The 25,199-nt window shown below is 40.0% G+C and overlaps 1 protein-coding gene across 2 annotated transcripts; it reads left to right on the top strand.

The window, feature by feature from the left end:
- Positions 1 to 1,612: 1,612 nt before the first annotated feature.
- Positions 1,613 to 20,194, top strand: tnnc2.S (troponin C2, fast skeletal type S homeolog). Of its 2 annotated transcripts, none has more exons than XM_018237168.2 (6): positions 1,613 to 1,690; positions 16,318 to 16,372; positions 18,632 to 18,775; positions 19,121 to 19,235; positions 19,374 to 19,510; positions 19,606 to 19,930. In XM_018237168.2, exons 1-6 carry the CDS (start codon positions 1,688 to 1,690, stop codon positions 19,635 to 19,637), a joined length of 486 nt encoding a protein of 161 aa, XP_018092657.1. In that variant the 5' UTR covers positions 1,613 to 1,687; the 3' UTR covers positions 19,638 to 19,930. The 2 variants fall into 2 exon arrangements, with proteins under 2 accessions (XP_018092657.1, NP_001079408.1); NM_001085939.2 differs by lacking the exon at positions 1,613 to 1,690 and adding an exon at positions 15,820 to 15,878 and having other exon boundaries at positions 19,606 to 20,194.
- Positions 20,195 to 25,199: the final 5,005 nt, after the last annotated feature.

Genomic DNA, 25,199 nt, shown 5'->3' with positions numbered 1-25,199 from the left:
ATATTTATTTTTGTTGTAATATTGGTGTATAGGCAGCCATCTCATGTCATTTTGCCTGGTCATTTTCGGCATTTATGCTGATGATGCCCACTCTTGTACTACAATTCCCAGCAACCTCTACGAGCTGTAGATTATACATAGTGGGACTCATTTATCAATACCGGGCAAATTTGCCCTTGGGCAATTACCTATAGCAACCATTCAGGGATTAGCTGTTTATAGTCAGCTGTAAGTAGAACAATGAATGCAGCAATTTGATTGGTTGCCATGGGTTACTGCCCATGGCCAAATGTGCCCAGTGTTGATAAATGACCCCCAGTGAGTCCTGAGTTTGGTGTAGATTATACACACTGGGGCTCATTTATTAACAATGGGCAAATTTGCCCATGGGCCATTACCCATAGCAACCAATCAATGATTATCTTTTTGAAGCCAGCTGCAAGTAGAACAATAAACAACAATATGATTGGTTGCTATGGGTTACTGCCTATGGGCAAATCTGCCCAGTGTTGATTAATGACCCCCAGTGAGTCCTGAGTTTGCTGCAGATTATACACAGTGGGGGTCATTTCTAAACACTGGGCAAATTTGCACCTGGGCAGTAACCCATGACAACCATGGCATCAGTGATTAGCTTTTTCCAGTCAGCTGCAGGCTAAACACTGAAATCAATCATCTGATAACATTTTGCTGTGGGGCCCAGCAAGTTTTAATTATTAAACAGCAAATCATGCTGAATAGTTATGCCTGAATTCTGGCACGGAATGGCATCTGCTTTCCATCCTCCAAAAGGTGGCCATTATTGTGTGTTTTGCATAAAGTAGAACAGTTATGGCACTTTAGCATGTGTGGAACTGTATCTCCCAGCCACTGGCTGCTGAACATTATACTTCAATGGCCACTGAAGGACCACATGCTTGGAAACACCTGTTACTGATGCCTTCTTGCCCTACTGTCCCCATCTTGTATGCTGCTCTGCTGGGCTCCACAATATGAGGGACTGAGACCCAGGTCTGTCGCTTCTACTTGCATCCACTTAAAGGGCACTCTACTCCAGTCTGTCAGTTCTTCTTGCCTCTGCCTAAGCCATTTGTATTAAGCATGATGCCATTGCAAGAGCTCCAACGTGGCAAGGATTGCATTGCTTCTTGTGCCACTTCTAGTCACGTTTGCAGCTGCTTCTCCTTCTAATCTGGTTCCTTGTGAAGGGTGGGTAGGTGGACTAAGAGGGGGTCATTTGATATTATTCTTCTCTGGCTCTTGCAGCCCTTGTCATAAATCCGGAGGATGGAAATCTCTCATGGGGAGGGAATGGATGGGGGTTTGTGCTGGAAATTCCCTTTAACTATTTACAGTCAGAGGAGGACCATGTGTTCACACTCATCAATGACCCCTCCCTCTTTACCTGGTCTTTTATTTTTGTGTTGATTCCCCCCCCCTGCACAAGCTAAATTTGGTAAAAGGCTTCTCCCTCCAATCAGGGGTTAGCTGGCATAGGATTGGGAGTAGGGGTGTTGTAAATTAGTGGCATCCAATCAGGGCAGAAGGGGGAGCAGGAGTGTGAATGGGCACAGTACAAATTAGAGGGGGACTGCTTGTAGAAAAGCTTTTGGGGTCTGTACAGAAGAGCAAACAGACACCTCCTGCCATCCTTCTCCTCTGCAGGCATTTGGGGTGACACGCCAAGATGGTAAGTGTCCCTGGGGTGGGGTTGGGAATATGGACTGAAAGCTGTATCCATCTGCATCCAACAAAATGGATTAAGGAGACAAAAGGTGACATTTTGCCAAGTCTGTGGAGTTAAAGGGGTGTCTTCTATTATAAGAGATGGCAACTCTACCCAGAACTGCCCCGAACAAATCTCTAACATTGTGGCTACTCAGATATAAATGACATGCTGGCACTGTCACCATTCCTTCTCTGATCATCCATCACCAGGGACATCAAGGAAGGAATGCTTTGTCACCAAGACCCGAGCCAGAGAGTGGCAAGTGTCACAGCTTTATAGTGAGATACAAAAAGAATCTTTCATCACCTCTAGTTCTTGGCTGGATTGAACTACACTCTGCTACAAATAACACTTAAATGGGTTGGTCACCTTTAAATTAACTTTGAGTATGCTGTAGAGAGTGATATTCTGAGTTTATTCACAATTGGTTTTCATTTATTATTATTTGTGGTTTTTGAGTTATTTAGCTTTTTATTCAGCAGCTCTCCAGTTGGTAGTTTCAGCAGTCTGATTGCTAGGGTTCCCATTCCCACTAGCAACGCACAGATTTGAATAAGAATCTAGACTATGAATAGGAGAAGCCTGAATAGAAAGGCGAGTAATAAAACGTGGCCATAATATTAATATTTAATAACGGTTCCCTGATAGCTATTTCTAATGACTTTCCTGGACAATCCTTAACGCATTACTTTGGCTTTGACAATCCTTTTTTTTTTTTTTTTTAGAAATTGAACTGGGCTTTGTACAGTTGGCTAGGTTTTGTATATCTGGCCTGGACAATGTTGGCCTTTTAGGACTGGCTTTTATATTGCTGGGCAACTGTCCACTGCAGGCCCCAACACCCACCCACCTTCAGAATATATAAATATTCTAAGACTTGGGTTGGGTTGTAATATTGCATGTGTGTCTAATGCTCTCTGGGTCAACGGTTATTTTGAGAGCTATAAAAGAGTTAACTCTTTCTCTGCCTGTTTATTGTACACTGTGCATGTGCTTTTTAGGAAGAGCTTCAATCTACCAATGGGTACAGGGAAAAAAAGGAATTTTCTATTTTAATATTATGCTAGGATCCATTTAATAGACACGGACAGCCCTGTTATTAGCTCCACACGATAGTGAAGTGCTCTACCTCTGTGTAATATCCATTCGGATCAGGTGCTTAGCAGTAAGTTACCCAACCTGCCGCGGGTCAGGAAAATCATATGTAAAGTCCACAGAATCTCAGCACACCGACAAGTTAATCCGTTTGGTTATGTGATTTTTATTGGCTCAAACTTTGGTAGACCAAGAATGGCAACCTAAGGTTTGAGCCAATAAAAATCACATAACCAAACGGATTTAACTTGTCAGCCCTGTTATTAGCTATTACACCCTTATGGCACAGGAAACCATTGTTGCCAACAAACTGTTGGGAGCTGTAGTTCAGGCTGGAGGACAACAGGGTAATAATATTCAAGTGTTGAAAATTGTTTGTGGAAACAAGAAAATGAAAAGCTGTTCCAGTTGTATTAGTGTGAATGTTTATTGGCGGGTGTGGTGAGCACTATAATAAAAGTGTAACAGTGCAGTTATGCTTAGCGTTGTATAAATGGTCTATAAAAACAGAAGGTTGAGAGTTTTGAGATAGTGAACCATTATACCGGGTAGGGGTGCCATATTAGATAAGATCTAAATGTACGTGTGGCAGGAAACGTTTGAATGATTTATGTTTGTAGGTCTGAAAATCTGAAGATCATGTTTGCTGTGAAGAAAAGATACCTTTCACCTACTGAATGCAGGGAATGGGTGTTGGGGTGACCTGGGAATTAATACATAAATGGGGAGACTACAGGTTTTATTCAAGGATGTCCTGAGTGTGTTCTGTTCTTAATGAATTACAACTGCCAATATCAATATTCATGGCATTCAGTGATGTGGGCTGGGGGTAGGGTTGCCACCTGGCCCATATTTTACCAGCCTGGCCGGTAAAAACAATGCTTGATGCCAATGTTATTAATAGGAAAAAATGGCAATAAAATAGGAGGGCAGGTGTTTTTTTTGCCAGAAAATTGCTATATACCATATATATGAAATACATCAAAATATTTAGCTGGGATGAGTCAAATAAGCATATTACTAAGATGAAATAATGTTGGAACTGGGGGGACTTGACAAGGAACAAGTTAATAGTTGTAATATAAATGATGGTTGTTATAAAAATAATGGTGAAACAAAGTGCTTATTGATGATGAAATTGAGTTCTGATTTGTGAATAAGTATAATGATTGTAAAAGTTACCCCTCTTTTGGAAACTGACAATAAATCCACAAGTTGGAACGGTCCATATATTCTGATTGCTCCTCTTCATTTTCAAAACACGTGTCATATATGTTTGGCATTACATTAAATGCTACATAAGGGATGTTAAAGGGTCCATATCGATATGAAAGAGTCATTATAGTCTGATGGTTAAAAGGTAATGGGTCGACATTTTCAGGTGGTTCTAGATTAAAAGGGGTTCTAAGGAAAGAGATGTGATTCTTGAGGTTTCGTGTCAAGCTATTGATTCCGTGTTAAGGTCCAGCAAGGTTTCATCTTTCCCACAGAAATGTTCACACTTTCCAAGGAGCTGGCTTCGGTTTACATGACTCTGCCCCCCCCATGCATAACTTGGTATTTGGCCAGACCTCTTACTTGCAAATTCTCCCACTACAAAGACTGTCTCTATAATTGAATTTGTATATGTGATATAAATCACATTTTGCCCTAGAGATCATTACCCAGTAACATTACCTTCTACCAGTAGAGAAAATATTTTCCTTTCAAATTTGTTGTGTTTATGTCATTCAGCTTATATTCTAAGGTGATGTTTTTTGCAGTTACTTACAATCAGCATCTTCTTCTTGCTTATCATCATCAAACAACAGTGGAAAGATGCTTTATGCCAGAATATTCTCCCTAGAATCCTTAGTCCTATACCCAAAAAGTGTTATTGCATATTTGTGGCATAATATATATAAGCAGCTTATAAAAGGATATTGGGTTTGTTAGTCCAACAACAGCTGCATTGCGACCTCCCAACTTAACCTTCGGCGAGGTGAGTCAGTTCATCAGCTCCTGATCTATAAAATCTTACACTTTCACTTATCTTCCATAGCTATAAAGCTATAACTTTGCCTTGGCATTTTTCCACAGGGAAAGGTTCCTGTTTTCTGCTGTGTACATTCCACACACAGATTCCAAACTCTGATTAAAGTTCAGCCTTCTTTCTTTTTAATCAGGATGTTTTACTTAACAGACACCAACAGTTTTGCTGGGGATTATTAAATACACACCTAGTTAAACACACAAATACTGGCACAGTAGCAGTGTGATTAATGTTTGGGTTACACAGACATACCAAAAGCCACAAAAAGAATTCAGAAAATGGGACACTAATGGGGTATAGCCAGTAACTCAAGTATAGTAGTAGCATTATGAAGTGAGAGAAACACATTACATTGTAGATGTTTCTTAATGAGAGTGTATCTGGGTATGGACATGCAGAACACAAACACAGAATACACAATGCAATAAGTTAAATTAAGTCATTTTTTATTTCTGTAGTTAATTAAAGTCCAAGCTTGAATGTACTAGTGCCCTGGGCTCTAGTTATGGGCTGGAGCTATCCGATAGCAGATTTAGCAGTGGGATGTGTTGCTTGTAGTAACAGTGGCATAAGGAAGTGCCTGTTCTAAACAATTCTCCCCCCACACATACCTCTAGCACAAGTGCAGGGGGAGCAGGACCCATGAGGTATGCCAATTCCAATAAAGATAATAGCCTCTGGGAAGGGACTGTGGCTGTGGGATAACAGGTATAGTAGGGAGAGATGGTGCCTACAGTAGCAGTGGGGATAATAGCCTCTGGGAAGGGACTGTGGCTGTGGGATAGTAGGTATAGTAGGGAGAGATGGTCCTATAGTAGCAGTGGGAATAATAGTCTCTGAGAAGAGACTGCGGCTGTGGGACAGCAGGTATAATAGGGAGAGATGGTGCCTATAGTAGCAGTGGAGATAATAGCCTCTGGGAAGGGACTGTGGCTGTGGGATAGCAGGTATAGTAGGGAGAGATGGTCCTATAGTAGCAGTGGGAATAATAGTCTCTGAGAAGAGACTGCAGCTGTGGGACAGCAGGTATAATAGGGAGAGATGGTGCCTATAGTAGCAGTGGAGATAATAGCCTCTGGGAAGGGACTGTGGCTGTGGGATAGCAGGTATAGTAGGGAGAGATGGTCCTATAGTAGCAGTGGGAATAATAGTTTCTGAGAAGAGACTGCGGCTGTGGGACAGCAGGTATAATAGGGAGAGATGGTGCCTATAGTAGAAGTGGGATAATAGTCTCTGGGAAGGAACTGTGGCTGTGGGATAGCATGTATTGTAGGGAGAGATTGTGCCTATAGTAGTAGTAGTGGTTATAATAGGTCCAGGGCCAGATGGTATTCATCCCATGGTACCTCTTTACTTAATTTTCATCCCAGGGTACCTCTGGCATGGTGCAGAGAGACTGGCGAATTGCTAATGTGATGCCGCTATTCAAAAGCTGTTCTCAGCCTCAAAACTCTAGTCTACTTAGTCTGACGTCAGTGGTAGAAAAGCTTTTCGAAGAGTTAATAAAGGATAAAGATACTGGACTTCATAGCAAATCATAATACTATGAGTGTGTGCCAGCATGGTTTTATGTGTCCGACTAACTTAATTTCTTTTTATGAGAAGGTAAGCAGGGACCTTGATTCTGGGAGGGCAGTCGATGTGATTACTTAGACTACGCTACAGCATTTGATACAGTGCCACACAAAAGGTTACTAGTTAAATTAAGGAATGTTGGCCTAGAACGTAGTATTTGTACCTGGATAGAGAACTGGCTAAAAGATAGATTACAAAGAGTGATATTAAACTTTGCTTTTCAACTTGTTTATTAATGACCTGGAGGTGGATATTGAAAGTACTGTTTCTATTTTTGTTGATGATACTAAATATGTATCTAAATTGTAACTGGGAAACTGGGCAGCAAACTGGAAAATGAGGTTCAATGTTGATAAATGCAAGGTTATGCACTTTGGCATAAATAATATAAATGCAAGTTATACACTAAATGGCAGTGTGTTGGGATTTTCCTTAAATGAGAAGGATCTAGGGTTTTTTTGTAGATAACAAGTTGTCTAATTCTGGGCAGTGTTATTCTGTGGCTACTAAAGCAAATAAAGTTCTGTCTTGCATAAAAAAGGGCATAAACTCAAGGGATGAAAATATAATTATGCCTCTTTATTGGTCCCTGGTAAGGCCTCATCTGGAGTATGCAGTGCAGTTTTGGACTCCAGTCCTTAAGAGGGATATAAATGAGCTGGAGAGAGTGCAGACACTAAGTGCAACTAAACTGGTTAGAGGGATGGAAGACTTAAATTATGAGGGTAGACTGTCAAGGTTGGGGTTGTTTTCTCTGGAAAAAAAGGCACTTGCGAGGGCACATGATTACACTTTACAAGTACATTAGAGGACATTATAGACAAATAGTAGGGGACATTTTTACCCATAAAGAGGATCACCGTACCAGAGGCCACCCCTTTAGACTAGAAGAAAAGAACTTTAATTTAAAGCAACGTAGGTGGTTCTTTACAGTGAGGACAGTGAGGTTGTGGAATGCACTGCCGGTTGATGTTGTGATGGCTGATTCTGTTAATGTTTTTAAGAGTGGCTTGAATGATTTCCTGGACAGACATAATATCAAAGGCTATTGTGATACTAAACTCTATAGTTAGTATAGGTATGGGTATATAGAATTTATGTGAAAGTATGGAGGAGTGTGTGTATGGATGCTGGTTTTCATTTGGAGGGGTTGAACTTGATGGACTTTGTCTTTTTTAACCCAATTTAATTATGTAACTAACTATGTAATAATCCCTGGAAAGGGACTGTGGTTGTGGGAAAGCAGGTAAAAGATGGTGAGATGAAAGCACAATCATTAAACAATAGGGCTGTAAAACCTTCCACAATTTAGTTGTCCAGTCTGTACTTACAGCTGAAGGGATTGTAGGAATTATACTGATGAAGGATGGTTTTATTTTATGGGAATAATATGCAGTTCTGATATTATGGGACCTTAATATAGATACCTTGATATAGAGAATTTAATGAAAACCTACATTAAGGCAAGCAATATGGTAAATGAATATGCAAAGAAAGATGGTTCTGTGTATGAAATAAGCTATGCCCATAGCCTGCCTGTGGAAAACAATATGGCAGATGGTAAATGTATAAATACAAATATACAAGGGATAGGGTATAACCTAACACTGTCATGTAGGGGCAGATTTATCAAGGGTCGGATTTACAGTTAATGGGAGTTTGTAAAAACAACTATAAACTCCCATGAACTCACAATTTGACTAAAAAACGACCTATCGAAAAAAACGAAAACTTTTAAAACTTGTGTTAATGGGATCAACCCGGAAAATCGAATTGAATTTGATTCAAGTTTTTTTCTCCAAAAAACTTGATTTTCAGGAAGGCTGCAAACAACTCAAAATTCCCAAGACGTCCCCCATAGGCTAACTAAAACAGCAATTCGGCAGGTTTGAGGGGGCAAATCATCAAATTTTAATTCTTTAAGGGCCAGTACATGATAAATTTCAAAAATTAATTACATTTTTTAAAAAAACTCAAATCAAATTCTAACTATTCCCTAGTTGAATTCCACTAAAAAAAAATTTAAAAAATCAAACTTTGACTTCGACCCTAGATAAATCTGCCCCGTAGTGTCTAAGGGAAGCAGTATGGCTGTACTCAATAATAATTACAAAGTCAAATACACTGAGAAGGAATGTTCTGTGCACAAAATAAGCTAAGACCTTCTTGTCATCTATGTAAGGAAAAATACATAAAACATAAACACTAATTATAGATTGCATATACAGTCACTTTAACCCCACCCCAAATCGGAATGCCCTGTGGTCAGAGGAAAAAGCTGCACAATTCTATCCTGTGTCTGTCTAATTCAGGGTACATTTTTTGAGTGGAATTGGATCCACACAGTCGGAATTACTGTTCTTTGATCCTGGGCATGTTTGTGCTTAGAAACAGGCAGGGCATCACTAGGGATTGCAAGGCTGGAAGAGGGTGAGACACTTCTTAACTATCACTTCTATTCCTAGAGTGGGACAGCTGACTCCTCCAAGGAGCTGGGGAGAAACAGGTGCAGCTGCTCCTATCTATAGTCCAGGCTGGGGGTGGAGAAAGGGGCTTGGGGTGTTCTTGAATTGCACTTATTGTTGACCCATTGCACAGGGTATAGGGAATAATCACATCTTGACTCCTCTGCAATAACAAAATATCCAAAGAAAAGTTTGGATGGAAAGGTTAAAACACAAACCAAACATCTTTCCTAAAAAAGAAAGGAAAACAGTCATTTAGGTTGTCCACTCCCTTTAACTCTGTAATTTGGGTTATAATAGGTCCTTTTTACTGGAATGACCCATGCTTTCATCTTCAAGAGAAACATTTATCTTTGAATCTGGAGCAGACTCACTGATGCCTCTCCTTGTGTAGTCCCGCTAAAGGCTTTTAAAGTTTTAATGTGTCCCCTTTCAAAAAGAATACTGGCATTGAGATGCACGAAGCTGTGCTGAAATTAGGGGCAGCTGCCTAAACAAAATAAGGATTATTGATCCCTATGGCTGTGCACACACAGCTGGCAAATGCTGGGAACAGGAATAGAGATCACTTTTCCGCATTTAGCAGTTGCTGCCCAGGAGGTAGGTAGACAAATGAGTTTGTCACTCACAGAGATGCCTCCCATTTGAAGTCATCACATATCACCCACAGTTATGTACACACAGCAACAGGCACAGGTTTACATTAGATTTTGCTTATTTTAGGCTGTAACAGTTGCAGCTGCTATAATGTCACAGTCCGACCTGTGGTGAGTGTTATCTCCAGCCACCAGAGGGCCCTTCAAGGCAGCGGCACTTAGCAGCCTATAGTGTTTTCTGCAGTGCAGATTTTCACACTTGCAGAAAGGTATTTGGGTTCAAGAGAGAAGATATAAACTAAATCTATATTAAAAGGTTCAGTTCAGGGCAAGAGGGCTTCTTATTAAGAAATGTGATCAGACACCTATAAAATGAGATTATACTTATAGGTGTAATGCTTAGCTGAAATACACTTGGTGTATATTAAATAAAAGTAGTAACCGTAAAAGCATTAAAGAAAATGAGATGGGATCATTGCATTATAAATTGCCATCAAATTCTATGGTGCCCTGCCAGGCTCTCCAGAAAACTGTATACAATGGATTACCTGCTTGACTTTACCATTAAAGATCAACAGATTAGTTTATCTGCAGTGTCACAGCAGCTGGAATATTTGTCACACGTTACAGTAGCAAAAACTAGTGCAATATCCCTGTCCCAGCAATCAAACGTTTGCTCTCATTGTTCTTCCTGTAACTTCCTAAACAAGGCCAATCATTGGCTGATAGCTATAGGTTACTTCCCAGGTGCAGATTATTCCAGTGTTAGTAAATGAGCTGGGTGTTTATTTACTTAAGGAATATTGGCTTAAAGGCATACACATACCATCACAAATGAGAAAGTTTCACTATAACTCCTCCCATTGCTCCATATAACCCTCCCTATAACTCCTCCTATTGCTCCATATAACCCTCCCCATAACCCCTCATATTGCTCCATATAACCCTCCCTATAACTCCTCCTATTGCTCCATATAATCCTCCATATAGCTCCTCCCATTGCTCCATATAACCCTCCCTATAACCCCTCCTATTGCTCCATATAACCCTCCCAATAACTCCTCCCATTGCTCCATATAACCCTCCCTATAACTCCTCCTATTGTTCCCTAGAACCCTCCTTATAACTCCTCCTATTGTTCCCTATAACCCTCCAACGCCTGCTATTGTTTCCTATAACCCTCCCTATAACCCCTACTATTGCTCCATATTACCCTCCCTATAACTCCTCCTATTGCTCCATATAACCCTCCCTATAACTCCTCCTATTGCTCCATATAACCCTCCCTATAACTCCTCCCATTACTCCATATAACCCTCCTTATAACTCCTCCTATTGTTCCCTATAACCCTCCAACGCCTGCTATTGTTTCCTATAACCCTCCCTATAACCCCTACTATTGCTCCATATTACCCTCCCTATAACTCCTCCTATTGCTCCATATAACCCTCCCCATAACTCCTCCTATTGCTCCATATAACCCTCCCTATAACTCCTCCTATTGCTCCATATAACCCTCCCTATAACCCCTCCTATTTCTCCATATAACCCTCCCTATAACTCCTCCTATTGTTCCATATAACCCTCCCTATAACCCCTCCTATTGCTCCTTATAACCCTTCCTATAGCTCCTCCTAAACTGCTATAAAAAATTATGAAAATGCGTAGCAAAAAAAATTCACTCATCACTACTCCCTATAATTCCTTTTATAATTACTCCATAAAAACCTCCCTATAACTCTACTTATTTCTCAATATAACCATCCCTATAACTCCTCCTATTGCTCCATAAACTCATAAAATCTCACAGTGGTTTTTTTTCTTTTGCTCACTGATATTGCTTCTCTATTCTTTACATAGTGTTCCCTATAACTATGTCTCCTAATAATCCTTCCTAAAAATAGTACTATTCACAAACTTTGTATGTCACACTTACTTCAATGCTTGAAACTCATAATACAATTATACAGCATTTTTGAGGCTGAAAGGTTTTCTGTAAACTGAAGATCAGCTGATCCTTACACCCCTATTGTAGTTCTCTGACTCCCCCTGAAGGATAAATGGAAAATTGTCACTGTCTCTCAAAAAGACAGGTAATATTGTTATAGCAGACCAGCACGCACACTATCTAACCCAGATCCGTGAATCCACATTTTGCCTAACGCTTATGCCTTCCCCAAACCTTCCATATCCAACCCACCCCCTGCTGGAAGTCTCTACAAATAGCAAGAGACTTCTTCTTCAGCAGTGGGTTAGCATGGACACAGGGCACCAGAAGTATTATCACTAAAAGGCTGGATCATTGGGGAACTCGGTCTTTAACAATGTTTTACAGCTGCCTGCAGCCTTACCGTATCCCTCTTCTGGTTAGCTGAGGACTGCCGGCATGGTCAGGACATAACAGCTTTTCTACTCAATTCCTGACCACTTTGCGGGTATTCCACAGGTAGACAACTCAATGCAGGACTAGAACAGAAGTCATGATTTAAAGGAATGCATTCTATCAGGAATTGTTTTAAGGCAAAAGCAAGTGACCTGGCCTACCAGAGACCCAATGGAGAAATAATGTCCTTAGTAAAAGTGTTAAGTAAACATTAATACGCTGTATAAAACTGTTTCATATGTTTAGTATTTAGCAGTGTCCCAACTGTCACCTCTTCCTCTCTTCTTGAACTTACATCTTACTAAAACGCTAAGCTGTCAGTGAATGCCGGGAATTGTTGTACAAGAACAGCTGGAGACATGCTGGATATCCCTTAAAAAAATACAGCTACAAGTGCTGTTTGTTACTCTTCACTTTAAAAAGCTGATATACCATTGCTAGAAAAAATGGTACTATTGTTTAAAAAATGCCTTTATTTTTTTTTCTAAATATATATGTATTTTGGGTTGTTACTGGTACTTTAAAGAGGACCTAAATCCAATAAATGAATTTATTGCTCCTTCAAACACATTTGAAATGTATGTGTATTACCTATTTTTAGTTTCTGACATATATTTGCAGTTTTAGACTTCTAATAGCAGACCTTCGGCTCAGCAGCTCTCTTTGAAAGCTAACAACTGTAACTACCTAGCAGCAGCACGATCTGTGATTTGTTAGCACATATAGCACATTATACACATGGCGGATATTGAGTAAGTGAGCACAGTTTTTAGGAGGTACAGCAAAGTCTTTTTAACCACTCAGGCGCAGCCACCAGAACCTTGGGAAACATATCTGTTCTACAATAGATATATATAGAAATACAAGTCAACCAGGATCCCACAGGGCTCAAATACTCCACCTCCCCATGAAGCAGCTGTGGGTTTGCTGTCTGTACTGTAACTGAGTGGTGTACTGACACCTGTCATTAGCCTGTAGCTGCACTGATAATTCTATTTAAAGTGACTGGAAGGTAATGTTCATTTATAACAGCAATTATAGTAGAAAATAAGCCCACCACACAATATCTATTATGCCATAGGAACATCCAAGCGTTTGGCCCTTTAGCTGCTCTGCGGATGCTGGCAGCTGTCATCCTGTAGAAGGCTACCTACCTCTAAAGGAGACCAGACGGAGTTTCCAACAACTAATCCTGCTGATCATTCTGACACTTGAAGGCACCTGCAATAAAAGGGAACAGACTTTTTTTTAGCATTCTTTGCTTTGGAACTGTGTAGGTCAGGGGTGTCCTAAAGGTTGATCAGGATCTACCAGTACACCTTTAACTGGTGATCAGTAGATCTCAAGACACTGTCAACAACAGCTTGTCTAAATCACCCTCCTATTTCATGCTTTTCATTCAGTTTTTAAATGTTAAGGTTACATATGAAATACATTTTTAAATATAATAATATATATTTTCCCATAAACAATGCTTTTATGGATGTAGATCATCATGGGACATCATCACTACAAGTAGACCCTGCATTAGTAAAGAATGGGCACTCCTGGTATAGGTCCTCTGCTTACTGTTCCAATGCTGGTATTCCCTAGAAACTCTCCTATTGTAAAATACCTGTGATGGGTGCAGCATTGTCACAGAATAAAAGATATGTCTGCTTTGAAGAGATATGAGGATAAACTAAGCCACGTCCCCTTTTGGCCAGTATTCAATACTCTTCGACAAGTAGTCATACAGTGCCACCCACAGGATTGCTCTAGCTGAACCCTGCACTAGAGTGACTGTTCAAATTTCCACTGAAGAGACAATGTAGAGATATAATTAAGCACTAGTGATTCAGATACAGACACAGTATTATGCACTATAAAGCATGTTTAAACCATGGACCGGCTTTGTCATATAAAGACACATTGACTGATTAGAGGAAACGGAGATCAGAAAGAAGGATACATAATGCACCATGATATTGTTTTTTTACAGCATCCCTTATGTACATGTACCTCCCAGTGGAAACATCTAAAAGGGAACTTTATAGATCTAACAGATATTTATACCCCTGGGGCTAGACGTGAATATTAGAAGCCAAACCAAAATTATTCCTCATTTTACAGCAATTTGTCCACCTTTTATTACTTTACTTGACTTTCTCTCTTTTTATTCCACTCTTCCCCTTTTTACTGCCCTTTTTCTCAGTATGTTTCTACTAACGCTCCCTTTATTCAACATTTCATTGAAAGTTTTTCAAATCCCCATTGGCTTCCATCTGCCTCTCTTATTCCTTTGACTTGCTCTCCTGCAGATCTCTAGTTACTGTTCCCCAAGCAGTGTATCATGTTGTTATAGGGAAGAAGAGCAGAAAGTTCAGCTTCCCAAGTCCTGTGAGGCTTGATCTTGTTTAGTTACAGCAACTATGTGCCCACTAGGAAAACGTAGAACTCATTGTCATGTATGCCGATCAATAGTTCTTCCATATCCACTGTGTGACCCTAATGTTTAGAATCTTGATATCAAAATACTTACCTGCATTTATACCCTTTATATTTTACCCTGGGTCACCATCTATTTTATCAACTTCTATTACATTGAATGACACACATTTACATTTCTCCTATTGCATATAAAATGTATTTAGTTTCATTCTAATGATCAATAACCTTGTAACTCCTTCTATACTTTCTCATAACCCTCCATACAATTCCTCCTTTTGCTCCACTTCTTCAGCATGACTTCTCCTATTGCTCCATATAACTGCTCCTATAACTCCTCCTAATGCTCCATATAGCCCTCCCTATAACTCCTCCTAATGCTCCATATAACCCTCCGTATAACTCCTCCTATTGCTCCATATAACCCTCTCTACAATGACTCCTATTGTTCCATATAACTCCTCTTATTGCTATATATAGCCCATCCTATAACTCCTATTGCTCCATATAACCCTCCGTATAACTCCTCCTCCTATTGCTCCATATAACCCTCTCTATAATGCCTCCTATTGCTCCATATAACCCAACGTATAACTCCTCCTATTGCTCCCTATAACTCACTCTATATAAATTTTCCTATTGTTCCAGATCCCCCTCCCTATAATGTCTCATATTGCTCTATACAACCCTCCTAATAATCCTTTATATTGCTCTGTATAAAACATGTCCCCGTGTAAACCTGGGGAAGCTCCATATAAAACTTTTTTCTATGTAAACCCATGTATAACTCTACAATTTGCTTTCCATAGCCACCTAATAGCTACTTCTTTTGCTCTAGTTAACCCTCCCTATAACTCCTCCCAGGCCGGACTGGCAATCTGTGGGTTCTGGCAAATGCCAGAGGGGCTGCTGTAAGTTGCCATAGAAAGTCAGTATTTAGTGGGCTGGTGGGGGCTGTTTGGGCCTCTGTGTGGGCTGATTGGGCCTCTGTGTACCTGAAATGCCAGGGCCTATTTTAATTCTCAGTCCGGACCTGACTCCTCCTACTGCTCCATGTAGCTCATCCTTATAACACTTCCTGTGCGTAATGACTATTCTAATAATGTGGTAAGATGTATAAATTGATATTCAAATCCTTTATCTGCCAATTTTTCCAATCGTCTAACAGTTTGAATTTGGGGCTTTTCGATTTAGGGTCTCTCTCTATGTTAAAAGTAGAAAAAAAAATCCAAAAGATCAATTGAATTAAAGTTGCATCTTGTGACATGTATTAGAGCAGACCCTCATGGTGAAATCTAAGATTGTTTTTTTACAGAAGGTGCTTTGTGTGCAATGTGTATATTTAGTTTTTTGGCAGCTTCTGTCCATCTCCATCTCTGCCAGTCCTTAGAGTGTCTCATATGTGAGGAGGAAACTCAATCCTCTCCTGAGCACCACTCCCTATAAGGAGTCCTGAAGTCTTTGCTAATTATACCAGCACTTATCTTCTGGACACCTGCAGCAACCTCTTGGGGTTCAGTCATCTGTGGACATAGTGTTGTGACAGAGCTCTGTGTCCATTGCCACCATGGCACAGGTCAGTGTTTAAACCTGGGACACCTTCATCACTAACATGTTCCTGGTCTCCCATTAACAGATTGTTTGCTTTTTTTTCATGAGAATTCACATGACTTTTTCATCCAAGTCTACATTTTTCTTCTAAATAATCTGTTTTGGGCATCTGGGAGGGATTTCTGGAGTTTTCCATATTGGATCATGTAGTGGAACCTTTGAGAAAACATGCAGGCGGAAAGCATTATCTGGATACTTTATTTTCCTGGCTGTTTGGATCTAAGCCTGGGCCTTGTTTTCTAACCATAAGGAAGAAGGGGATGGGCTGGCTCCCTAGCTTCAGAATGACACCAACATTTTAATTTTTTATAGTATTCTGCACCAACTGTTATAGAATGGGGTGGCGGGAAGAAAACTTGTTTTATTTTTCCAGCATTGATTGACGACCTATCTTTGATTTACAGCCTACAGATCAGCAACAAGATGCGAGGTCCTTCCTCAGCGAAGAAATGATCGCTGGTATGTTTCATGCTTTCTTTTTCTATCTCTAGAGTATAGTTAAAGTATGCCTGATTTCATGCTTTATGTGAAAACAGAACAGTTATGTACCTAGCTGTGTGTGGGAGTCTGCTTCAGTGTATAGAAGCAGATAATTGCAATCTAATTCTGCCTGTACATTTGGGAATATGTGGATAGCTTGGCCTCTACCCTTGAAAGCATTAGTATTTTCTACATAATGGAGTATAAATAATGCTTAGAGAAGAATATAGGTAGAACAGGTAAAGGGCAATGTATAACACAAATGTAGTTAACTTTTTCAGCCCCAAAATTGTCTGGGCCTGTTTTCCCAATATTTATTGAAATGGTATATGAATTAGGGTCTCATGGGGCCCCTATACCTCTTGGGGGCCCCTGCATCAGGGTCTGCTTCCTCTGTAGTTACGCCCCTGTCTCAGTCTTTATATAAGAGGAAAAAGACACCATCAGTGTTGATGTTATTGTAGTGGGAAGGGAATACTGTATATTACTGTGCCAATAATATGTTAGGTTAACAGATGATAATGATCATACTTGTAATTTTAATATCTGCTCCTTGAGGGCAGGATAAGTAAATGAAAAAGGAACACATGCTATGTAAATGGAAAAACAAAAGAGAAGATACAGAAGGTTCTAGTTATGGAGGACAATCTACAGTCACATATGTTTATACAGACACACAGGCAGAGTTGGCCTTAGGTCATTAACCTATTGCAGCCAATCTACTAACTGTTGATTGTTTTAAGTTAAAGTACCAGAGCAGCATTGTTTTCCGCGTTTCTACATAACCCTCATAGAATTATAGGGGATGAGTCATGATGAGAAACAATGAAGAGATTTCTACCTTAACAACCAGATGGGTGGGAGGAAGACAGGCAGAATTATGGACAATATGCGATTGACATGCTGTAGCATAGAAAAATGCAGTGAATGGTGCAATTACATAGCAGTAATGATGAAAGCAGTTGGTGTGAAATGGGGACATATTGAGTGCATGATGAAAATGTGAGGTTTTAATACATGGAAGAACTTAACAGGTAAATAATATTTAATGGAAACTAATGTGCTTTTCAAAATATTTCCTCTTCTACCCATTTAATTGTATTTCTTCATTATCTATTCTCTCATTTGAGCCCTGTTTTTATCCTTTATGTTTCACTTCTACCCAAATATGACCTTTATGCCAATTTCTCCTGCTTTTTTTCCGTTTTTAATTTTCTCTTCTCCTACTCATTCTCTTTTCTCCCATTTTTTTTCTTCTCCTCTTAAAAATACTTAATTCTTTTGTAAATGGGCAGGCATTGAAAGCAATATGGTTTAGTGAACAGGCAGGCTCACTTCAACCCACCATGAATCTTCCTTGTGGAATGAGTGAATGATAAACAGTCAAATTAGTTTGTAAGATGGGGGATCAAATGAAACAAGATCAAGTGAAGAATGCAAATATGAGGTGGGAATGAAAGGAAGAGGCTAGAACAGGAAAAAGTGAGAATAAAAAGATATCTGTAGAAATAAGTCAAATCATCTGGACTTGCTGTATTTTTTTTTTTTGGTCCGCAGGTTTTTTGTTCCAGTTGGTTTGACTTATTTCTATAGATATACCATGACCTGGATGAATGAGAATCTTCACAAACATAGAATAAAAAGATGTAACTGGATGGAAGGAACACTTTTTGTTAATGCTCCAGAAGAGATACTTAACAACTAAGTCTTAGGGGCCGATTTATCATCGGTCGAATTGAAATTTTTAAATTTGAATTTCAAGTTTATTTTAGTGTAATTTGACTAGGGAATAGTCCACATTCAATTCAAGTTTAAACAAATATTTGAAATTCGAATTTTGAAATTGATCACGTCCCTTTAAGAATTCAAATTCAGCTATTCGTCATCTAAAACCTGCCAAATTGGTGTTTTAGCCTATGGGGGACCTCCTACAATCAATTTGGAGTTGTTTTAAAACTTTTAAAAAAAAAACTATTTTTTAAAAACTATTTTTTTTGGTAAAAAAAACTTGAATCAAATTCGACCGAAAAACAATCCAATTCACCTGTTTTTTTTTTTAAAAAAAAACGTTTTTTTTAATAAATTTTGAATTTCAAGTTTATGGGAGTTTTTTGAAACGTCCATAAACGCCACCCTTGAAAAATCTGCCCCCAAGTGTAGAAAAACTTTTAGGAAGAAGAGTGGTGGATAATCTGGAGGGGCACACAGAACATTTCTGATTTTGTATTCTCTATACAGAGTTCAAAGCCGCCTTTGACATGTTTGACACTGATGGTGGCGGTGACATCAGCACCAAGGAGTTGGGAACTGTCATGAGGATGTTGGGACAGACCCCAACCAAGGAGGAGTTGGATGCCATCATTGAGGAAGTAGATGAGGACGGTAAGTTTGTAGATACTTGAATATAGATAAAGAATGTATGGGTACTTACAGAGAGTTGTACTTACAGCAGATGCTGTAAGATGGGAAGACCAAAATAGAACATTTATGTTTTGATCTAGTGTGAAGGATCCCACACTAGTTATTGTTTCCTCTAAAGTTCAGCAGTACAAGATTGCTTGAGCCTTTTTCTTGGCACCGCATTAATTCTTGGTAGTCTTGTTGGGCAATCTTAGAGGTCAAATGTGGGCCAACAACTCAGTCAGTGAGGTCTTTTGGGTTATTGCCAGTAGGATATTTTACACATAGGAGTTTGCAAACTGAGGTATAATGGATGTTATCTTACAGGCAGCGGCACTATCGACTTTGAGGAGTTCTTGGTCATGATGGTGCGCCAGATGAAAGAGGATGCGCAGGGAAAAAGTGAAGAGGAGTTGGCTGAGTGCTTCCGCATTTTTGACAAGTAAGTCCACCCAACCCACCTTTTGAGTATCATGTTTCATTTATGCAAGTTTGTTTGCGCCTAGCTGTGTCTATCTTTGTGCTAAGTCTCTATCATATTGTGTCCTTTGTGGCCTCTGAATATTGCTCTGCTCTGCAGGAATGCCGATGGGTACATTGATGGTGAGGAGTTAGCTGAAATCCTCCGTTCCTCAGGGGAGAGCATCACAGATGAGGAGATTGAAGAGCTTATGAAAGATGGAGACAAAAACAACGATGGCAAAATTGACTTTGATGGTGAGTATGATGCACAACCAACTGAAAGATAATTGTATGGTATGATTGGCTCCGCATGTACAGTATAACTGATACCGCTATCTTTATCTTTATAGAGTTCCTGAAGATGATGGAAGGTGTGCAATAAGCAGTAGGACATTCCTCTGGAGCGTTGTGACGCCAAACTGTACATTACACTGCGTCTTACATACTTTTCAGGAAGGGGCAAGTCACCCTGCTCTTTTCCTGTACCTCCCACAATCATCCTTGCTTCTGATGTGCACATCACTCTCCACAGCCAACTTGCATCTTGCAGAGAACCTCTTAATTCACTGTTTACTCTCAGACTTTCCACCCTTTGCATTTTTCTCTGTATTTCTGACATATGTTATTTATAAGAAAAAATACAAAGTGACCATTAAAACTATTAGTGAACCTTTATTATCTCTGGGCTGCATTCATAGAAACTCCCGATCTAGCTGTGGTACAAAGCAAATGTCGCAGTACTTTTTTGCTCAACTCTCTTGTATAAAACAGCAATTATAGTTTTGGGACACAGCAGATAATGGCTACCCCCATATGCCACTCTAGAGAGCTGCCTACTCTGCCTAGTAGTAACACAGTGGAAAGCACTAATATATTTGCATATCCGTTATTTTTACATTCTTACATTTCAGCATGTAAATAAAAGGGTGATGAATTTTGAGAAGACTTGTTTTGTTTATGATACAATGGTTGTCCCATTAATGTCTGGACAATTCAGCTTTTAGAGGTTGAACCATAGTAGACAGACCTGTACTATCTTTCCAGGCCTTTGGGTTACACCCTATTGTACTTATTTGCTATTAGATGTGCAGCTAGTATTCCTCCAAAACATCCATGATGTTTTAACAAACTTTAGATATGTTAGGTTTACTTTTACCTCTAGTCAGAAGGGACTATGTTTGATTTGGGGGTACCCTGTGCAAAATACCCTGTTTGAGCACTGATATGCGCATTTGTTATTGAAATACAACCTCCATTGCAACAAAGCCCTGAAATTGGTTGGAGATTAATGGAGATATTTTACTTCCCCTTGCACAGATGTCTCCTCTAGAAAGAGTTGCATCCACAATAATGCAGTTTTTTGTTCTGAAGGTTTATGTAGGAGAACTATGCACATTTATGACATCTCGTCTCAATCTGATTACTGGGGTTCTACCGTTTCTTTCAAAATCTTTTTCCATGTTCAAGTTTATTTCTAAGGTTTCTGAATGGTGTTATTCATCCTATAAACAGCAATGGCATAACTACAAGTTAACTGACTCCACAGCAAAAACAGTAGCCTACATGCCTGAAACCTTGGTAAAAACTCTACTCCACTAGGTCAATAGCTGCTAGTTATTTGGTATCTAGTGTTATACCCCTGTACAGGCAGACTTTCAGAGATGATATGAAGGTGAGGCCCACAAGAGATGGCACCTGGACTTAGCAATGGTCTTACAAATACTGGAATGTGTCTGGGTCAAAAATGTCCAAGACAGGTTGTGCCTAAAGATGGACTGTATCAATGTGGTAACTGAGTATGTTGTCGCATTCCTTACGGCATCTGAAGATTAGAACACATGGTCACATTTCATTCCCTCCATTGTCCACATTATATTCAAACCTTGCCCTTTCATGTAAGCCTGGGATATATGAACACATTCCCTTCGTTGTCCATAATTTATTCACATGCTGCCCTTTCTGGTAACCCACACATCATTCACACTTGTATTTTAGGATAGTTCTTTAAATATGTTTAGCTGGGATTTAAGGTATGAGTTTTCAATCCACAAAAAAAAGATTCCTTACACTAGCAGGATACCTTTCCAACAAAAGGCCTAGACTAAACACTATATTTGAGCTAAACCCAAACCTAAGCTTTGTAACTTATCTTCCATAAAGAAACCGGTTAATTGCTAGCAGTGCAACTGACATGACTGAGAGAAGCTGAAGTGGCTGCTTCTGTTGGGTTTCTTTGCTCATATTACATGTTGTTCCTGCTGACGTCAGTACTTTGCCGCACTTAACATCTTGTTATAATCAAGTGCAATGATTTTGTTAAGTAGTTCCCCTTCACATACTTGACATTTCTGTATATAGCAGTGTTCCTACATAAACACAGGGAATAATGCACCCACTGTTCATCACTAAGGCATAACAATATCTTATAGGCAATAACTTTACACATTATACTAAAATAGCAGTTATATTATACTTTATCTCACAAGCACAGGGAATAATAAGAACAAAAAGGGGGAAAGAAGTGGAGGATTAAATGAAAATAGAAGAGGAGAGTGAGAGAGCACAGCAGAAGAGAAAATGGAAGGTTGAAGAGGAATGGGGGAGGGGTTGAGTAGAAGGGAAATGAGTGTGGGAGGACTGGAGAGAATTGGTGGGCAAAAGTTGAAGATACATACACAAGTAGGGTTGCCACCTTTTCTGGAAAAAAATACCGGCCTTCCTATATTCTTGCGGTCTCTTTCTATTGATAACATTGGCATCAAGCATTATTTTTACCAGCCGGGCCGGTAAAATACTGCCAGGTGGCAATCCTATACATAAGTCATAAGAGAAATGAACATATCAACAGTTCAAAAGTCTGAATCTGGAAGAAGAAGAAGAGAAAAGGGAGATAAGGAAACAGAGGACTGAGTTAAAAAAGGAATGGGAGAAGGACATTTTAAAACCAAGAGTAATACATAATAAGAGGAAAGGCTGTAGACAAGTAGGAAAGGCAAAAAGGATAAACAGAGAGTTTGGAAGAATAGAGAAGAGAGAAACTGGTGCATAATGCTGCAGGCCCGTGCCCTGGGCCAATCATCTACCTACCAAACATACTGCCAAGTCTCATCAGATTCAGCTATTTCCGAATTATAATGTCCCACATATGGCAGGACACTATTTCCAATCATTTAGCCAGTTCTATGAAATATCATCTTTTTTACTCTAATTAGTGCCTCTCCTATATAGGGAAGGGAATAAATTCTGGCAGATCATTATATCCAAAGCATAGTTTTGTTCCAAGCCAAGAGGGTTGAACTGAAAAGGGATTCAGTCTCAAGCAAAACATCTACACTGAGTAATCTTCTGTACTTGAGAATCTTTGAGAATCAGTAGGGCTTATTTGCGAATGCAAATGCACTGTGCAAAGTGTAATTTTAACCACAATTCATGTTCTTTTATTCATGAAGCACCATTTTTCCAATGTAATCATAGCTGCAATTTGATACAATTGCAGCCAACACGTTTAAACACATGAACGTTCTTCAATACAAATTGCAATCTTCGAAGTTTGGATGCCATTATTTCCAGGGTCAGTGTGAAAATGTCTGCACATGATTCTTTAGATGCAAATTTGCTGCATCAGCTGACAGACTGCTGTGGGAACTCTGAAGCTAACGTCAACTTTGAGGCAGTGCTAGCTTCATGGTCAATACGTACTGCAAGTGATTGGCAAGAGGAGACAGGACAGAACCAGGGGCATCAAGCACAAGTATGAGGAAGAGAAAAAACAGACAGTTGGTCACAAGTATCTTTAAGGAATATCAACAATTTGGGCAACAACTGTGGCAAAAAGTGTGCGGCAGCAACTGCAAATGGGCACTCTCTAGGGTTCCCACCTTTTCTGATCAGAGAAAAGGGGCTGGGGGCGGGCGGATGAAGTTGGGCGGGGGGGGGCGGACCAGTAATGGGATGGGGCCGATGACAGCAGGATCGGGACTGATGAAGTGGGATCAGCAATTGGCTGATCGCTATTGAAGGGGACAACGAACCGACTGCTACTGGAACCTTTGGATTTCGTCTGACCAACAATGCCTAGTATTCCGGATCCGGGGAACTTGCACAAAGAAACACCAACGAGTGGATCAGAATAACAAGTTCCGTTTATTGTAGTCCAAACATAGGCTTATATAGGGTATAAGCAAAGACATCCTAATATAGTGACGTATTAGCAAAGTATATGTCTTGTAATAGGTTCAGCATTCAGGATTGGAAAGAGAGAAATAACAGACAAATATGTGCGTGCGTATTAGCTGAGATATTTTGGCTAAGGCAAGCTGATAACATTGTTTATGGTACATGATGATACTTATGCAAGGTTGTCCAAGAAGAGACAGCACAGGGTCGTACAGGAAAACAAGTACAGAGGCCTACAAGGGTCAGCACGTAGGCATGTTAACCCTTCAGCTATGTCATTAACGTTAAAGTCCTGTCCAAATTTCTTAATTTGGAAATCCGGACAGGCCTTCCAAAACCCGAGCTGTCCGGGTGAAATCCGGCCAGGTGGCAACCCTAGCACTCCCACTATATGTAGTAAAAGGCACTACACTTGTCCAGGTGCAGTAGAAACTAGTGATGTGCGGGTCGACTTTTTATTACCCACACCGACCCTAATCTGTCTGTTTGTTACCTGTACCCGACCCTAACCCAGTGAGCCTCCACATTTATAGGCCTGTGCCCGCCTGCCCCACTGTGATGTCACAGAAGGGGTGGGTAGATGCAGATATAAAAAGGAAAACCTGGGGGAGTAAGCGGGGCACAGTAAGGTCGTGAATGGAATGCAAGTATGGAAAAGTTCAGCCCACATACACCCGCAGGCTGCTAAAGTTGTGTGGAAGTGGGGCTGAACCCGCCCTGACCCGCAGATCCGTAATAGCAACCCATAAGCTGTTGGTTTTTAAAAGATAACAAATAAATGCTACCTGTTGACTGGTTGTTATAGGTTATTACTCCTGGGCAAACTTAGCAGCGTACTCCCCAAGAAAAGGCACCTATGGTGCCAGTAAATGCCATTCAAAGAGTATGTGCAAATCTCCTGGGTAAGTAAAATGGTGGTACTGAGCTGCAATCAGTTTTTCGTTGTGCCAGTGCAGTGCATTTTTTCTAAAAGGAGCACTGACCTTGAAAAAAACTTAGTGATTTAGTTCAGAAATCTGTCAAATTACCATATATCAAGTAAGGGCAGCCTAACCTGCTGTGTTCTAGCTGTTGTTAAACTACAACTTCCAGATCTTCAAACAGCCTGGGGCCGCCAAGGGATTCTAGAATTTGTAGTTCAGAATGTTTGGATGGGATTGTGTCCATAGCACCAGCAGGTAGTATAAGCAGCAGCATTGGTTGCTATGGATTACTAGATATTATTAGAACATTACCACTTTCGTTGCATTACCCCATATAAACATTAATACTTTCTTGAAGACCAGTGCCAATATGCTCATTCTGGTCAGGGTTTTCTCCAGAGATCTCTCCTAAACATCAGCAAAGGGCATGAATTCCCAAGCAGTAAGGTCTGAGATCAGAAATATCTGCCCAATTATCTTCCAACTGTATTTACAATCTAAAGGCAAAACACTTCCTTTTACTTGATCCTAACTAAGCTATCATAGATTCATACTGGTGTCAATAGCAATTCTATTTTAGCAGTTTTAAGGTATAGTGAACTAAATTACAGAAAGCGTTCCTTTACCAGGAAAACTCCAGGTCCCGAGCATTCCAGATAATAGAGCTCAGTGACTCTGACCCAGTTCGGTGACCCCTAGATATAGTTTTGTTATTCTACCTGCAGTAGTTGGCCACTACTACTGCAAAGACAAATTTGGCAAGTCCTTGTTAATAAGCAGTAGTTTCTTTTTTTGAAAGGACAGGGTTCTCTAGTAAATGTAGGCCGGCATGCTTCCCGCAGAGG

The sequence above is a fragment of the Xenopus laevis genome, chromosome 9_10S (assembly GCF_017654675.1).
Source record: "Xenopus laevis strain J_2021 chromosome 9_10S, Xenopus_laevis_v10.1, whole genome shotgun sequence".
Lineage (NCBI taxonomy): Eukaryota > Metazoa > Chordata > Amphibia > Anura > Pipidae > Xenopus > Xenopus laevis.
Note: the sequence above shows the minus strand (reverse complement) of the source record. Positions and strands in the feature narration are given on the sequence as shown.

Coding starts and splice junctions, on each gene's coding strand:
- tnnc2.S (NM_001085939.2), top strand. Junction 18,776..19,120: donor TGAGGAAGTAGATGAGGACG/GTAAGTTTGTAG, acceptor GTTATCTTACAG/GCAGCGGCACTATCGACTTT. Junction 19,511..19,605: donor TGGCAAAATTGACTTTGATG/GTGAGTATGATG, acceptor TTATCTTTATAG/AGTTCCTGAAGATGATGGAA.